General features: G+C 38.2%; 1 protein-coding gene across 3 annotated transcripts in view; it reads left to right on the plus strand.

Moving 5' to 3' along the window:
- LOC128533964 (xylosyl- and glucuronyltransferase LARGE1-like) overlaps nucleotides 1-18,810 on the plus strand; it is a 53,876-nt gene that overhangs the window by 14,155 nt on the left and 20,911 nt on the right. For 2 of the 3 annotated variants that reach the window (XM_053508199.1, XM_053508198.1), the window contains exons 3-5: nucleotides 1,322-1,508; nucleotides 12,894-13,168; nucleotides 14,425-14,507. In XM_053508199.1, the coding sequence (XP_053364174.1) occupies nucleotides 1,403-1,508; nucleotides 12,894-13,168; nucleotides 14,425-14,507 (464 nt within the window). In that variant the 5' untranslated portion in view covers nucleotides 1,322-1,402. Of the gene's footprint in view, nucleotides 1-1,321; nucleotides 1,509-5,702; nucleotides 5,764-12,893; nucleotides 13,169-14,424; nucleotides 14,508-18,810 lie in introns of those variants that run through there. The other variant, XM_053508200.1, reaches the window with a different exon arrangement.

The raw sequence follows: 18,810 nt of genomic DNA on the forward strand, positions 1-18,810 counted from the left end.
TGGATTTAGAAGCACCAAATCCTTTTCCTGTGACTTTCTATGGTGAGCTTGTAAATAGATTCATCTCCAGCAACTGTAAAAGAGGTAGCAAAAAGTAGGTCCTAACTTTTCCTGAAACTGACAGTTGCCACTTCCATAGCCATTGATGTTTTTATTTATGTTTGCATCACTAGTAGAATGCATCCTTTGTAGCCACATTAAAGTGCTGTTATTCTTTGACAGTTAAAGGAAGGACCAACACTATAGCACCTTCTGCACTAATTAGAAGGACTAAACTGGTTTTGCACATTGCAATTTGTTTGTTTCAAAAAATAGCATTAAGCTGGTTATATGACATAAAGGGGAAAAAAGGTAGCAGTCTAGCATAACAAAAAATACATACTATTTGTGTAAAATATAGCTTGTTAATGTAAATGCTACATTATTTTAAAAATAGAGAGTTTAATGCTATAGAGCAGGAAAAGCTGCTATGATCTTATAGTCATGTTTTGTTATCTCTAAAACACAAAAGCGACAATAACAGCAAGTAAACAGTATTCGGATAATAATTTATGAACCAAAGTAATAGTATAATTGATTGGCCCTTTGTCATTTATTGCAAAACACCAATGTGGTTACTGAAAGATAGACTATGAAACATTAGGATTATTTAGCATTCTCCGGAGTGCTACTTTTAATCAATTGAAGTGGCAATACTGACCTTGTTCTCTCTTACAAAATGCATTTTATTTTACATATTAAAATACTTTTAAGTAGAGTTTGGCCAGTGTAGAGACTAGAAGCTGGGGTACTTTTATTCGCTACTCATGATGCTCTGGGCTCCGACTATCTTAATTTATCTCCCTACATTCCCTGAGCACCTGTTTCTGGGTCAGCCTAGTTTCTGCCATCCATCTCATCATCTACTCTAAAATTAAAAGCCATGCCATTTACTTTTATAGCCCTCCACTATCTTCCAAATGCACCTTGGTTAGTTGAATTATGTAGACATCTTCCAGATAAAAAAGATACAGCTGATGTGGCTGTTTCTCAAGGAGCCACTAAATAAACGCCTGAACCATAGCAACGTTGTAGTGGCAGCTCTGTACTTGTTTGTCTTTTTGTTGTGTCGCAGTACTTGTGGTTGTGTGGTATACTGTATGTGGGTCTCTTAAATTGAAGGATAAAAGATGGAACCACATAGCTATACAGTAATATTGTAGCAATAAGCTATGAAGATCTGTTTGAGTTTCAGTGGGTTTGTTGTGTGCATAAGCAATAATCTTGTTTTTTTTTTTTGTTGTTTTTTTAAACCTGTAACTTTTGTGTTTTTCTGTCAGAGCCATGCGCCCCCTGGCTAAAACTTGCTGCCCAAATAGAGGTCTGTCAGCCTCCTGAACGCCCTCTCTCTTTAACGTAGAGGATGCTGGGAATGTGTCGTGGGCGCAGGAAGTTCCTGGCTGCCTCCTTCATCCTGCTCTTTATCCCAGCACTCACGTGGCTCTACTTGTCTGCTACTAATTTCACAGGTAGGACGTTTGTGCTTGTTTACAAGAAAATATCTTTTCTCTCTGCTTTGCATCCTTGTCTCATGCTCTGTTTATGCTTTGTTCATGCTCTGTTTTAATATGTTGATTTCTAACAGAATAAACCTCATGAAATTTTTTCCTAAAAACATCACATGTTTAATGATTAAAATTTTATGAAGCCTGGTCAGTTTAACAGTTGTTGTTTTTTTTGTGTGTTTTTTTTAAATATTTAAAATCCAACAAATCTTAGCAAAAACAGTGATCAAATTCCGGCATGATTAAAAATTTAACTACGTACTATTTTGCTGGGATTGGATCCTGCTTCACTTTAAATACTGTATAAAAAATTAATTTTTTTATGTCATGTCATTGTCAAAATGAATTTAATTGTCAAGGAAAATTGTTAACCATTTAAAATTATTTGAATTTTTATTAAAAAAAAAAAAACAAAACTGTAAAATGCTTGGATAAAGATTAAATAATAAATATTATTTAATCTTTATCCAAGTTATAATATTTTGGTTATGAATTAATTAGAAGTCATTAATGAAGAAAATGAAATAACTCCAAACAGTTTACAAAATATGATGGTGAGTCAAAATAAATAATTAGAATTTATTTTCAATAATTTGTAGAAAAAGCCAAAGACATCATTTTTCTACATAATTTTCCTTTGGAAAACACTTTGTTTTAAGTCTGTCAACAAGCTTTCGTATTTCCTCGCGCCACAAATGCACCGCTGTCTTCAGTTTTTCATCAGAAGTGAATTTTCATACAAGGGTTGCTTTCAGGGGACCAAACTGGTGAAAATCCTGTGGAGCAAAAAAAGGACAATAGGGAGGATGCTTTACCTCCTCAAAACAAAGTTTTTGCAGTGTGTCAACAGTGAGCGCAGAAGAGTATAGATCTGCATTGTCATTCAAGTTCACAACACCCTTGGATTATATATAATGTTCCAGTTCTGGCCCTTGAGAATCCCAGAAAACTGTAAGAATCAATTCTCCTCCTGATGGTTAACTTTGTAACTTTTTCTGTCTGCGATTTAGGATGTTTACATTCCATACTCTGCTGTTTACTCTGAGGCTCGTAGTCATGAATCCATGTCTTGTCACCAGTATCGATTCTCTTTAAGAAACTTTCACCTTCCTTAGAGTATAAAAATATTTGTTTGCGGATATCTAAACCCTTCAGTTTATGCTTTTCTAGGAGTTTAAACAGCACCAGGTGCAGCCTCAGGCCACGAAAAAGAATCCCTGCACGCTGCTCTTCTTTTGTGAGAATCACAAGTGGGACATCCCTTTTTGCTCGCATCTAAGTTGCAAATGAACTGATGTAACACGTTCACACCTGCACAGCAGTGACTGGGGAGACGGTAGCCTTGAACAGAAAGCACTGATAAGACCATTATAAGGCCAACTCTTGGATTATAATATAAACAGAGTGCGGATAATTTTTGACTCACCCTCGTACTATAGGTATTTATTCTGTCCTGCATTAAAGCATGTGTTCTTTAGTAACATAACAATGTATTTAGACTAGTAGAAACATTTTAACAACGGTTTTGTTTAATCTGTTGTCTGCATGTGTACAGTAAGTGTAAATTATATACCACTCCAGCCTTTGTATTTGCTTTACTGATCTTGCCTACTGGTATGTCCAGAAATGCTTGGGCTAATGGATGTGTCAGTATAGTGGTATTTTTAAACCATTTCATCTGAATTTACACTTATGATACCACACCACTTCTAAAGACAGACACAAGGCTTCAGCACAATACAGTATACAGGGTGTATGTGAAAAGTAACTAGGCATTAAAAATTGGTAATAAAGTCCATATTTGTAATATACATTTATTGAAACAATTTGTACATGTACCTGTGCTGCCTCCAGGTCCTCCAGTGTGTGAGGCTTTGTCCTCTATACCTCCTCCTTTGTGTAGCCCTACAGGACAAAAATCACATGGAGTGAGATCTGGACTTCTTGGAGGCCGTTTATTAGGTCAGTGTCGTCTTAGCCAACATCCTGGAAAATGCTGTAGGATACACTGGAAGACTTGGAGACATGGATTCAGGAGATTTTCCAGCAATATCCCACAACTTCCTTCAGGAGACTGTGTGTTTCTTCCCCGGCCACTTGAGGAAACTAATTGATGCCACCAAACCTTCAATTTCCTAAGTTAAAAAAAATGAAATATGGACTTTATTACAATTTTTATTTCCTACTTACTTTTCTTCCATCCTGTAGAAACTGTATTTTCCTGACCACTTTTCCATCATCGTTATCATGATCAGTATTCATATAGCATTTTGTGTTTGAGCCTGCATGTAAGATGATCTTTCTTTAATTGACAAGTGACCAAGCTTTTGAGCTTGCACTTTGAACATGAAGATCTTGCTGTTAAAGCTCTATGTGCTTCTCTCTCTCTCACTAATCCTAAACAAACCATACAAACTTAAGTGTGTAAAAAATGTCTAGGCAAGAATATACTGCATTATACTGCATGCTATAATGAGGATTATAATAAAAAGTAACTGTGGTCCCAGAGAGCTGGAGGCAACTGTAATGTTTTATACTCGTCCTAAACCTGAGGAGTTCAATTAGATATGTTAGAGAATGAAAAGCATCAGTGGAAACTGTGCTGAATTCCAAATGTATAGGGTAGCCCAACAGTTGCATCTATTTTTGCTTATATGTAATTTAAGCCTGACCTGACTTAATGTGATAGGCACAGAACTTTTTGCACTAAAGTATATACGCTATAGCTCAAACGTTTGGGATGCTTTCCAACTCCATGGTTGTTCCTGATTTTTATTTCTTTCTACATTGTAAAGCAATGCTGAAGGCGTCCAATATATGCAGTAATCTCCTTTAAACAGTTAATGTTGAGATGTATCTGCTACTTATGCTCTGTAAAGCCTTCATAATGGCTCTAATCTAAAGTGCTGTTTGTTAATTAGGGATTTTTGAGGCTGGTGACTCTAAATGAACGTCTCCTCTGCAGCAGAGGTAAGATTTGGTCTAGCTTTCCTGGGAAGGTCTTAAAGACCTTAATGATAGCCAGTTTCATCTTTGGTTCAGCTTTCCTGAGAGCTAATTTCATCATGAAGTTTGAGATGAACTAATGACAAGGTTGACTTATTTTAATGATATAAGGGCGTTTCCTATTTAAACTTTAAAGTAGCATATTTTCTTCTTATCATGGGCTGATTGCAATGAAACAAAACCTATATGTTACATCAAGTTCGTCCAAACACACCTGTGAAAACCCAATTGAAATTTGTGTTTTTTATGTGATGTATGCACAAACAAACAGACAAACAGACAGACAAAAACTCCAAAAACCATCTTGATGTGTTCTAATACTCGTCTTACTGTACGTCCCCCAAATTATTTTTTTGGTTATATCTTAAATGTACAGACATGCCAACTTTTTACATAGCATTATATGTATCAAGTAGATTTTTGTTTTTATACAAGCCATTGGTGTTTTAAATCTAATGAAGGCCGCAACAGGAAGCCAATTTAGGAAGTGTAGTAATAGGGGGTACATTTAGATTTGGGAAAATTAGAGAGACTGAAAACAAGTCTTGCGGCTGTGTTCTGGATCAATTGAATAGGTTTCACACAAGTGTCACACAGAGGCACCCGCAGAAGACAGTTAAAGGTATCCAGTTTTGATAGACAAGGGACTGAACAAGCACCTGAGTGGCCTGTGTAGTTAAAAATGAATGAATCCTTCTGGTTTTGTAAAAAAGAAACTGACATGAATGTGTCAGCAGTGTAAGCAGGACAGGACAGTTGATTTTCCAGCGATACCCTAGAGTTGCATGCTGTGTCCAAGAGGAAGATCATTGAATCGTCCAAGGAGATCATTAGATCCTGATGGGGAGAATTAATACCTGGGATGTGGAGCAACTTATTTTTGCTCAGATTAGGTTTTAGCTGATGAGCTGACATAAGACAAGATGTTGGACAGACATGCGAAGATCTGAGTTAATACATGAGTGTCTGGGAAAGGGAAGTTGCATGTCCTCTGCACACCAAGCGATTAAGCATAGAGGGAAAAGAGAAGAGGACAACCACTGAGCCTTGTAGGACAAAAACTGAGAGTCTGTGTAGAGCAGATGCCGATCCCCTCTGTGACATCTCATTCAGTATGACCGGCTTTGCAGACTCCAAGACTTACCGTATGATGATGGACAGCTGGAAACAAAAATTTCATGAATGAGGACAGATGACAGGTTGTCGATGACAGGTTAGTCGATGTAAAAGCATATAGGTTCCCAGTGATGGCCAAAAGGACAGTCTCTGTGGAATGTTTCTGCTTTGAAGTCAGACTGGATAGGATCTTTGAGGGTTTGCTGTAAGAGATAAAGAGACATTTGATTGTATCTAGTGTGATCAAGGATTTTAGACAGAAAGGAGAGAAGTGATACTGATCCCTGGTTGCTAATTCAGGATGGGTCTAACCTTTAGTGTCTTGAATGCAGCAAGTACTGTACATTACCAGATGTTTTGAAACCATTTTGGAGATGACCTCAAACCTTTTGGACACCTTGTACACATCCTGAAGTATTCCATGTCTATTATATAAAAAAGGCTGTTAAAAAAAGTCTTACGAAATCTTTGATAAAAATTTCTTAGCACAATCTTCATTAGAGCTGATAATTCAACTATAGATTTTTTACATTTTGTGCTTTTAGTTGCTTTTTAAAATCTATGCAATTGGTTGCATTTGCTCTCATTCTTGTTGCTGCAAATAAATATCGTAAAAAGGATTATTTTCAAATCAACACCTTAATCTCAGTAGTGGTTAAGGTTATTAATATATATATATTCAATTCACTCACTCACTCACTTATCTTCTTTAACGCTTTATCCTGTATTCAGGGTCGCGGGGACCTGGAGCCTACCCCAGGTAGCTTAGGGCACGAGGCAGGCTACACCCTGGATAGGGTGCCAATCTAGCGCAGGGCACACACACATACACTCACACCCATTCACACACTACAGGCATGCAGGTTAGGCTAATTGAGAATGCCAATTAGCCTAACCTGCATAACTTTGGACTGTGGGAGGAAATTGGAGTACCCGGAGGAAACCCACCAAGCATGGGGAGAACATGCAAACTCCATGCACACAGAGATGGGAATCGAGCCTGGCCAGGAATCGAACACGGACCCTGGAGGTGCAAGGCGGCAGTGCTAACCACTACACGACAGTGCCGCCATATTTAATACATTCAGTTCGGGTCAATTTTATTTGTTTATCGCTTTTAACAATTGACAGTGTCGCAAAAGCAGCTTTTCACAATCAAAAGTATTATTTAAATTTATATGTTAATGTGAACGTGTATGAATCAAAATGATAAGACACTGGCGACAGTGGCAAGGAAAAACTCCCTGAGATGGTAATAAGAAGAAACCTTTGGAGGAACCAGATTCAACAGGGAACCCATCCTCATTTGGGTGAAACAGAGCAGAAATTGATCTGCCTCATACTGTGTGAGACTGGAAGTTCAGTATAACAGGAGACATGTTTATGTTAAAATAAAGTCCAGTTTGTTATTGGAGGCTCAGGTAGACTGTAGGAAAGTCCTGAACTATCGAGTGACTGAAGTCACAAGTCCTCAGGGAACAGCTTTCTGCATATATATATATATTTATATATATATATATATATATATATATATATATATATATATATATATATATATATATATATATTTCATTTTTATTTTTCCCGTCCTAGGGAAAAAAAACGTCTTTGAACCGTCTTTGACCATCTTATCAACAACAATCTGGCTACTTATTTAGCTAATACTGTACAAAGAACAGGCAATCAGATCAGCATTCAAAGAAAAAAGTTGTATATTACCTTTAAAGGTGGAAAATGTGGTGTTTGAGTGAGACTTCACTCTAGTTTATCTTCTTCTCTAGAAAATGACAAGACAGAACAGAGCCTTATCATTCGCTAGGACACGGATCAGAATGCACCTCTCTCTTTGTGTTTTGACACATAACTAAATTTGTTTAAATCTTTCCTGCCACTGAGTTCAGTTGCTTAGTCAGTTTACCTTCAGGCAGCATGACAAGAATGCAAAATAATTTCCCCTGCCCTTCTCCCAGACATTTTAATCTTGGCTCACAGCCAAAAAGTAATTGCTTTACCTTTCCGTGGAGGAGCATTGACTCGATATTGAAATAATATTGAGATAACAGTCATGTAATGCTATGCCAAGGTCATGACTCTTTTCCTCCTGTCCCCTCCGCAAGGCTCAGGGTAAATATATTTATGAAAATATATTGAAAGGACATAAATTTGGAAGGACATATTAAAAGGACAATATTAAAGGCAAATAGAGGATATAAGGACATAAAAAAATAAACCTGTGCAAAAGAAAATGATCATTTTAGTGATTGACATGATCAGACTTTTCTCAGCTTGAATGAGCCAACAATCAGTCAGGTCATTGTCGAAATATTAATAATAAACAACATCTTTCATTACCAGCTTAGGCTAAAAGTCTACCCTCAATCAGGAATTCAAAACTGATATTGCTATTTTGAAGTGAATACATAATGTATTATGGCCTCTGAATTATACATAATGTATTATGTTCTGGCCAAAAGTGCCAAAAAGTGCATCTGCATATTAGAAATCAAAAACATATCAACTGCTGAAAGTCAAGTAGTGGTAGTCAAACATGCTCTTGGACATCCACAAGTATATACCCATCAGCCATAACATTAACACCACAAAACATTAACACATTAACACAATAGATTATAAATTATATACCAGCAAAGTAGTGACCAGTATCACAGGCACCTAAAACTTATTTATGCCCGTGGGAAAAAAGTCTAGCTCGATATCAAAAAAGCCAATACAGCACAAATGGCTGAAAAATGTTACTGGTAGCCACAATAGAAATGTATGAAACCCAGTGCAACATAGCCTGCCATGCTTGGGGCCCAGCAAGTAATAAGCCCAAGGCTGACCCAGCCTCTTAACTTCCCAGATCCCAATCAGAACAAGCACCCATGAGATACACTGAACACCACACAACTTGCAGCACCCAAGGGATCCAGTGCCAGGGCCTTGGTGCCAGAAACCACAGCACAATCCAGAGGTCTTATGAAATCTCTGAGACCACCCAGGTGGCACAAGGGGAAAGGGGAACCAACACAAAACTAAGCACCATGTTTTGTGTTCTAATGTTATGGCTGTCTGTGTATACTGCTATGTTCCATTTGTGTCCAGTGTAAGGTACATCAGACATGCTCATCAGAGCAACGTCTACCTATACCTCTGGTCTCACATAGCACTCATGAACCTCTATAAAGTGTTCCCCGTAAAGTCCCAAAGATAAACTATAATGATGGTCATAGGACATCAAAACTCTAAATCTGTACATCTTGTTCCAGTAAACGCAGGAAATCCACAGCTTTTGAAACCCCTGAGCTCCTTTTACACCCAACTATTTCATTATTATAGCATAGCAGAAGACAGTCAGTGGCCAAGGCACATTGTTCAGCTCAGCTTTGTGGAAAAGCTGAGGGTCACAGTGTACTTTTCAGTAAGAGCACTAAAATGTGAAATGAGAAATTCAAAAAGCATTAGAAAAAGTCCCAGGATGTGCCGAGGATGCTTAACCAAAGTAGGACAATTAATTAACAATTAATTCATTAATTTTACAGGTATTAGGTATTATGAAAAAATATGAATCAGTGCCTAGATGAGAAAAGAGGAAAGCAAAAGCCTTTCCTGTCTTTGGTAATGCCTTTTGCACCACATTATTAAGCTGTTGAAGTAAAAGCTATTATATACCAGAGGTTTATTGGGCTCCAGGGTTGGCAATAGAAACCAGGAGAAATTACAGAGTTTACTATCAGAGAATTGCTGAGAATTGAGAAACAGCACATAGCAAGGTTGCGTCAAGACTGAACCTTAAGTGAATGGTCCCTGGCATAGGTGTAACCGATTGCTACTATTTATAAGATAGTGCTCTCTGGCTTCCCCTGGAACCAGAACCTTTTCAAGCAATGTTTCTTACTTCAACATTGTAAAGATGATACAAGACTAAAGTAGCTATCCATAAATGCCATGGCTACAATTGCTATTCACCATGATAAAAGGATAAATTAGCTTTCCACTAATAGGAAATACCATCTATTCGGTTTGAAATCATTTTGACCTATACAATGCTTTATTGGGCTTTTAAACAAAACTGTCATTTTTTACAAACAAAAGAAATATGCATTATGTTCAATTTAATTTATTCCGAAGGCGAGCTCTTTGAACTCGCCTCCGGAATGAATGGCAAAATTTTGTACGCATTTTCCCATAGGAAATAATGTAAATGCATATCATCAGTTCCAGCCACCCAAAAATAGTACCTATATTACTAATATCCCAACCCAACACTATATCTTTTTTGACACCAGCTGCATTAAAAAAAACGAAACTGAAAGTGTCTCTCTTTTCTTTTCTGCTGCCGTCCTTTATAACCTTCTTGGGACCCATGGTGCTACAGTATGTCCACTAAATTTTGCACAAAATGCAAAAAAAAAAAAAAAAAAAAACTACAAAAAAATATGTAAACTTGCTTTGCTTTGCTTCCCACTGACACAAACAAGTTTTAAAGAGATCCCGGGTGTATGCGCAACTTAGACTGCTGCTATGTACAGAGCAGTTGCTGGGCCTCAAATAAATACACTCTCTCACTCATCATCTATACCGCATTATTCTGTATTCATGGTCTGTATTCGGCCATCGCAGGGCACAGGCAGTTTAGAAATGCCAATAGCATAATCAGCTGGTCTTTGGACTATGGGAGAAAATCCAAGTACCGGAGGAGACCCACCAAGCACGGGGAGAACATACAAACTCATAGAGACAGAAATCAAACCTGGCCAAGAATCAAACCCAGACCCAGAAGGTGCAAGGCGGCAGTGCTAACCACTACACCACCGTGCAGCCTTCATACTGTACTGTATACATTTTAACATCTACAATTCAATGTTAACTCATATAACTATTACAGGGAGACCTTATCAGACATTCATTGTAGTAATGAAGTGCTACATAAAGGACCCCATTTTGGCTCTAAGACTTTAGTCTCGAGTTTTATCTGATCCTTCTGGAATGTATCAAACCCCAAAATTGACATCAGTCTAATAAAATACTGCATTATTTAATTTGAATACAAAAACAGGTATGCATATTTTGAACACCACACAAATACAGATGCTGGCTTTACATTATACTCCTAATAAGTATGTATGAGGACACAGTTCACTGTGACCGAACATAAGCCAAGGACTCAATCTTTCAGCAAATTGATTAGTGCCTTTAAAAGTGATAAAGTACATAATAGCAAGGATCATTTAACCAATGCATTGCTCCAAAGCAATTTCACTTCTCTGCAGTTTGAAATCTCTCTTATTGTGATGCGAAATTAATTGTGCGCATCAAAAACAAACAAACAGTAATCTTTTTTTAATTGAAAGTGGGTGTCCAAGGCCAAATGGGCAGGAGCTGTTCAGAATGAATTGTTTAGTCTGTTGACTAAGGGGGCTTGCACACCACAGGCTTCTGTCCATTTAAATCGTAAACAGTATTACACTCAGGTGTGGACCAAAACAACCAAAAGGACGTGGTCTCAATCGGAGTCATCTCTTGAACTCTGGTGTCCTCCTGTTGAGAAAGCATACCGAACCAAAAAAGGACTAATGTACATTCCTTCTGAAATATCTTTGGCTGATGAGCATCACAGGTCAAGAGGATTAATGCACGCTGCTGTCTTTGGTGACTCCTGTGAAATAACACATTGTTTTCCTGCCATAGACATGCTGAAGGACTTCCTATGTATGAGGAAACACCGGACCATTAAGTGGATGGTCATGAGAACATAACCCTGTTCTCATGAGGTTTGAAGTGATACATTTTGGTATGCCTGGCTTTTGACTCGAAAGGTATGAAGTGATAAATTTTGGTATGCTTGGATTTCGACTTAAAATGTTGTGTTTATTTTGCACAAACAAAGCATCAAATCAACCACAGAATTGTAACTTCAAACAGGCAGGGGTTGATCTAGTGGCCAACCATGTAGAACAGGACAAGCAGAATTCGGAAACCAGAATAACAAAAACAAGTCAAACACTTGAAGGTATCCAAAGAAAGTAAGACTTGGTAATGGGCAGATAAATTCATGTGGTGTGTACAGTATACTTCACAACGAGTCCTATTTATGCACCTGGGTAATTGGGTGCGGGTGTTTAGAAATCGGTGATCTGGAACATTACTGTTGGAAAGTGTAGTTGTCTCCACCATGCTTGTATGCTGAGACAACCCTGCTGGTTCTGCCATCCTAGCTGGCCTGACAACCCAAGTGGTTCAGACCAGAGCAACTGAACTAAAGTGTAAAATCACTAAATGGACTGTGAGTATTATTAAAGCTACTTAAAACTTGAAAGAATTAATCACATGTCACTCATCAGCACACATTTATAGTACCATGTGAACCGGTGGTTTATTTGTACTAATATGCATTGTCTCTTATCTATCTGCCTTTTTCTTTAATAGCTCTGCTCTGCCCTGATGATTTCTGGTGTCAGATTTGTAAACTAATCTAATATAGGCTTAGCAGCCTTTGCTATGGATTTCACCATAGAAGCCTTTTGATCCTCTGGTTTTGTTGCTACATACTGTACAGTATCTATTAAGACTTTCCTACAGGGAAGCCTGAGAAAGAGAGCTTTCTTTAGACATTCCTCAGGTAGAGAAATGGTAGATTAGGAGTTTATTGAAAATGTTCTTAGAGTAATAAATGGCTTTAGCCACTGTATCCATATTATTTTCTCTATTTTCTGTACTCTCTGTTCAATCCCTGAGGAAGACTACACATGGGACTTAGTGCTGAGATGACTGATGATGCCATACAGTAAAGCTATCTGTCTTCTGACCATGATCAATAAGAGCAATAACTGCTTACACCCCCATTTACTTTGCTGCTGTATGAATACGATTGTGTGTGTGTGTGTGGGGGTGTGTGTTCTGGAGTGAAAGTGGAAGACAAAAGTATGGGTCCTCTGGCCTTTATTTACCATACAGTAGGAGTGTGAGATTCATTGCTGTAGCATAAAAACTGTCCTTTTGCTTTTTGCATAGTTTGTCTTCAAATTTGAATGTAGAAACATAAGGTTTTCCCTTCCCATAACCAGCTGTACCTTTTCAGCCAACACATGTATTATGCTTTGCATTCAAAGTTAGCGTTAGATGAACTGAATAACCGTGCTGTAAATGTTTCATGCATTTTTCTGTCTAAAAAAGACTTTAAAAAAACAAATACTGTAAATTTCATAGTATTTTTCTTGCCCTCAGTAAAGCCACTACCTCTGTCTCCACTGGAGCCTCAGTCCTCTACACTGGCCCTGGAACTGCGCGTAAGGGAGGTGGAAGAAGAAAACCGAGCACTCAGGAAAGAGCTGAGTCATCCACCCAGGAGCCCCACCCACGGCAACCAGTATGGCAGTAGACGCCATGGCAACCAGTCCCATGTTGGCAGAGATGGTTCGAGGCATGCTGACGCTCCGAGAGGCATCTTACCAGGAAACAGCTCTGACTGTGTGTCTCAGCCTGTGGTGGACAAGTGTGAGGTAATCTTCCTTTTGGTCCAAAAAAGGACTGACAATATATTTGTAACTATGTAGGTATCTTACAAAGAAAACCAAAGGTGAGGGCGATGGTGGTACAGTAAGGGAACTTCCTGAGATGACAGGAACAAACCTTGAGAGGAACCAGACTCAACAGGAAACCCATCCTCATTTGGGTGATGTCAGATAGGTACAGTAGGACCATAAATCAGTCATTGGTGTTACAGCATCTGTGTTCTAAAAGGTTAAAAGGGCAGTATAGTGGGGAAAGGTGCTTAAGTTAATATTAAACCCCACTTTCTGCGTTGGAGGCTCAAGTAAATGGAAATTTCATATATATTTAAAATATAGAGCTACTGCATTCACAAGCCATTACAGAACAACTGTCTGCATCAGCCAAGCCTAAATCCATGTTCATGGTCATCAAGTAGAACTGTCCTCAGTCACCACATGCATCCCAAGCTGGACATACGGGGCCATCCCAAGCAGCAGGAAGGCATCAATACAATGGAAATTCCAAACAGAAGTGGGGCACTAGGATGTATCAGACAGATCCAGCGGGCAGGAGGGGGTAGGATCACCGTCAACTCCCGAGTGCCATGTATAGCTTGACAGAAGGAGAACATAAGAGAGAGAGAGAGAGAGAACAATTTGGTATGCTAACAGTCACATAATGTATAAGGTGAATGTGTATTTAGTGCAAAGTGCAAGCAGGGACTCCAGCAGGACTATGACAGCATAAAAGGGAGAGCCAGAAGGAATCAGACATGAGGGCTCCCTGGGTAGTAAAGCAACATGTCACTTTAACTGTTTTCAGCAAAGGCGGAGAAAGACAACATCCAAACATACAAGTTATAACATATTTACCTATACTTTACAGTACTGTATGTGAAATAGTGTCAAAGAGGGAACACATTATTATAATATAATATAAATTAATTAAATTATATGTAACTGTATTTATTCATCAGCATGTAATAATATTTCATGACATGTTAACTATTGACTAATATACTGATAAATGCTTTATGAGTGTTTAAGAAGAGTTCAAGTGGAGGATTTAAACAAAAAATCTCATTGTGGTTTAGATAGTCATCAGTGTTCCCTTAGTGGAGCTTTGCAGAAACAAATTGGTGCTTAGTGTTGAGAGATCTCCTATAATGCTGTGCTGCTGTAGAGATACAATTTTACTTATGCAATCATGTAACCATCATTATCCTCTTCATTTTTGTAATGATTCTTATTCTTTCTCCCTCTAGACAATTCATATGGCCATAGTGTGTGCTGGGTATAATGCCAGTAGAGATGTGGTGACACTGGTGAAATCTGTCCTGTTCCACAGGTAAGGATTGCATCATGCTTAGGAACATTATATAGGAGTAACCTTTGGCTTATTTTTAGGCAAAACCAAAGGTGTTGTCATGCCTTCATCTTTTCCTGTCATGTCAGCAAGTTTTCATTCCCAGCATAAACACACACACACACACAAACACATGCACATGCACACTCACTTGCACGCACACACAGACAGTCTCTTTCTCCCGCTCTTTCTCTCACTCTCTGCTTCTCTCTGTGCCGGCCTTGTTGTTGTCCTTAGCTTACAAATCTGAATATGCTTCTCTCATGACGGCAGACTGTTGCCTGGCAACGTAACCTTCATGAACTTCAGCTCTCATCCAATTTCTCCTCCTCTTCTCCCAAACAAAGTCCCACAGTGTAAAGAAGGAGAAACACAGAGAACGAAAAGAATATATACAGAGACATACTGTAGATAGACAGTTTTAAGAAACAAAACAGGCAACTGTAGAGTGGTGTTGTAGGTAAACAGTTTAGGGGTTTGAAAGTGAAAACGCTCTTTCTGTGGAATTTACTGGATGCTGGGCATTATCATTCCAAAGGACATTGTGATTATGTGGTAATGTTGCTTAATAAGCCATATCAGATGCCAGGCTTATAAGATTACGACTGCACATATACCATTTAGTTTTAAACAGAAATCTGCTGGTACAGCTTAGCATCTTCTGTTTTCCCATTGCCCTTTTTTCCAATAAGCTAGTAGTTATGAAATCACCTCATCCTGCAGTCTTGTGGCCCCTATTTATAGTCATCTGTTCAACATGTCATTTATATTCACTCTGTCTTCCATTCACAGACATTTAAACAAAGTTAAAGAGAATCGATTGAGAGCTAATGCTAACATAAAACCTAATGCTAACATAAAACCAACATCGATCATTTGGGTTATTAATTATACTAACCTAAGGTTTCTGTAATGTTAAATCTCACTCATCTTTAGTAACCACTTTATTCTGGTCAGGTTTGCAGAGAGCCTGTTCCACGACCACTGGCGCAATTCAGGGATACAGGATAGATGAGACACAACTTCATGACAGCCCACCATGCACACACCCTCCAGTGTTTTGTGACTGGAAACCAGAGAACCTGGTGGAAATCTGTGGATAACAGATAAAAAATCCACAGAGACAGTTACGCAAGCTCAGAATTAAACTCAGGACCATAGAGCTGTAATGTATATAATAATAAACAGTACCATCTATTCATCCATCCATATACTATCTTCTGTAATCCAACTCAGGACCATGGAAGCCAATAGTGACCATTGTATTTATTCCCATTTTACGTAACATTTACACACTACAGGCAATTTGGGAATGCTAATTAGCCTAATCTGCATGTCTTTGGACTGTGGGAGGACACCGATTTACCCAGAGAAAACCCACCTAGCACGGGGAGAACATGTAAACTCAGTGCACACAGACTCTGAGGTGGGAATCAAACCCAGTTTTTATATATATATATATATATATATATATATATATATATATATATATATATATACTTTTTTTATTATTATTATTATTATTATTACATTGGTATTGATTACCACAGAATTATGAACATTGCAACATCACATACACTGACTGCCCAAAAAATAAATCACTACTTCAGGAGGGTCAAATTATTAACCTACATCAAGCAAAGAAAACAACTAAGGAGATTTTTAAATAGTGGAATAAAAAAAGAACAACTGGCTTTAATGTGAGTATTGTTATACTGTATGCATTCTAATATCCACAAAATAAGACAAAAATATATCTACTGGATTAATTTGTGTTGAGTGATAGGACATTTGCAGATTAATTGACCTCTTCTTCCAGGTGCTTGAGTCCTCTTTATGACTAGTATATGACATGGCATTAATAAAACTAGCCTCCAGTGTTTTCTACATCATGATGTAAAGCACTGAAGGAATGTTCAGGATGTGTTAGTAATATATGATTGCACTTTTTAAAATTAGTTCCCCTTTAATAGCTTTTTACTTTACCTAAGGCTTTTTGACTGGTGCCCAAAAAAGTTGGCATTCGATTGACCTATGCTGGATTGTCCTCGATGTCTGCTGTATTAATGTGGATTCTTAATAAGAGAGGAAAGTATTAAAGTACTAAAGCACTTTGGGAGGATATAACTTTATGTAGTTTCCTCATTTTTAGCACATTAAGCATTTCTGTGTAATTTAGTGAAACACCAGATTAGAATCTTACTTGCTAGCAGAGATCACGCTCTCCCAAGGTCTAATGTTGCCTCTCTCAAAATTTCGGTTTACTTTAATTAAAAAATGTTGGCTTTCACTTCAAGGCCTCACAGTGGCTTAGTGGTTAGCACTGTCGCCTTGCACCTTCAGGGTCCATGTTTGATTCCCTTCTTGGGTCTGGAGTTGGCATGTTCTCTCCATGCTTGGTGGGTTTCATTCCTCTGGAAAAAAATGGAAGTTTGTGAAAATGGTTTTGCAAAGAAGTTAAAAAGTATTGCAAGCTGGTAAAGAATATTTAGTCAAAAGGCACAAATGCCAGAATATGTCAAAATTGGTTTCTTCATTGCAGTGTGATTTTTGAAATATTTCTCTCAGTCTCTCAGTTCTGCCAAAATTGGTAAATCAGCCTGCAGTTATGTTTGTGACAATGTAAATATGCAATTTGGTATGAATAATATTTGATTGCATTTGTATCTTCTGCACCAGTTTAATTTTCTCTTTGGTACCACTTCAGTAGTTGGCAACCTTGGCTTGTTACAGTACTCTATTTAGCTTATTCACAGAAGCTGCAGTTTTGCCCAGCCAGTAGTTTCACTCCACTAATCAAGTGACAGAACTAATGTGATTGCCTCTTTTTTATGTGTCATGTTTTTTCTATGAAATGTACACAGTTACGTGTAAGCTGTAAGCTTCTAAAAGACAAATATGTAGCTTGTATGGACAACTTATTTGTTCCTGATGAACATAATTTGTCAGATTGAGTATTGTCTTAGTTTTTTCCTCCTCAGCGAGTTTAGCTCAGTGGATTGCATCTCAGCTCAGTCAGACAAAAGTTGTACATTAGACATTTTGTATAAGACTATTAATAGTCTAGGGAACTCACATCCAGGAATTGCTTTTATTGTTGGTTGTGAAAGGTTCTGCCCAAATACATTACTTTTCCAACTTGAGCTGAGCAGATACTGGATCACAGCAATACTGCACTCCTGCTTTCTAGTTTCAGGACCGCTGATCACACTTTCATCCTTGTTTTGCATGTGTACAAACAAAAGCTCTAACAGGATAAAAAGGTTCTTAGCACAGAATATATCTATGAAGTGATGAGGCTGTTCTTACACTTCAGGGCTGTTCCCAGGATGAAAATTTCATGAATTTCCAACAGCAGACATTAATGAATACACAAACTCCAGTTACATCAGTATGTGGAAAACTGTCTGTGGATTGCAACAGCTATGCACTAATCATCCCTGTGGCTGATGAGATCAGGACGGTTAACCTACAATATATCCTGATGTCCCTGAAGTCGAGTTCGCAAAGCATCTGCCAGACACCTAGCAGAGGTTTTTACTTACATTTTAATCTCTCCCTAAGACTGTCCATGGTTTTCACATATTTCAAGAAGCCACCTGTTGTCCCTGTCCACAAAATTCCTACAGTCCCCTACAGTCAAGTGCTTGGAGCTGCTAGTTAGAAACCATGTATTTTTCATCTACAGTATAATGGACCCGCTCCAATTTGTACAGACAATACCACTTTTAAGATAAAGATAAACATGAGAATACCGATCATTGACTATAGCTCTGCTTTAACACTATTATTCAACAAAACTCATGACAAAGCTGAAAGATTTGAACATTCATCTGTAATTGGATTTTGGACTTTCTGAGGGGCTGACCCCAAATGGTGGAATCGATGACCACGTGTCTTGCACATTGTCTCTGAACACAAGGACTCCATAGGGGTGCGTTCTCCTCCGCCTCTCCTGTACTCTCTTTCTACTCAAATATTATTTTCAAGTTTGCTAATGACACCACCATCCTTGGCCTCATCATGGACAAAAATGATCCCAGAACATTAACAGAGAGGTGCAATGACAGCAACCTCTACCACAAGTGGTTGTCAGCCGATGGTGCCGTAAGCAGAATCAGTGTGAATGTGCTGCACCTGGCAACGTGTCTATTTAAGGGTCCTGATACCTGCTCACTTGGTGCAGTCATTAAGTAGAACTGATAAAGGTATCAAGGCCAAGAAAGACAAAACGCGCAGCAGAACAATGGCGAAAGACTGAGCCAACGTCTTACATCTAGCCAGT

The sequence above is a fragment of the Clarias gariepinus genome, chromosome 12 (assembly GCF_024256425.1).
Source record: "Clarias gariepinus isolate MV-2021 ecotype Netherlands chromosome 12, CGAR_prim_01v2, whole genome shotgun sequence".
NCBI classification, from domain to species: Eukaryota; Metazoa; Chordata; class Actinopteri; order Siluriformes; family Clariidae; genus Clarias; species Clarias gariepinus.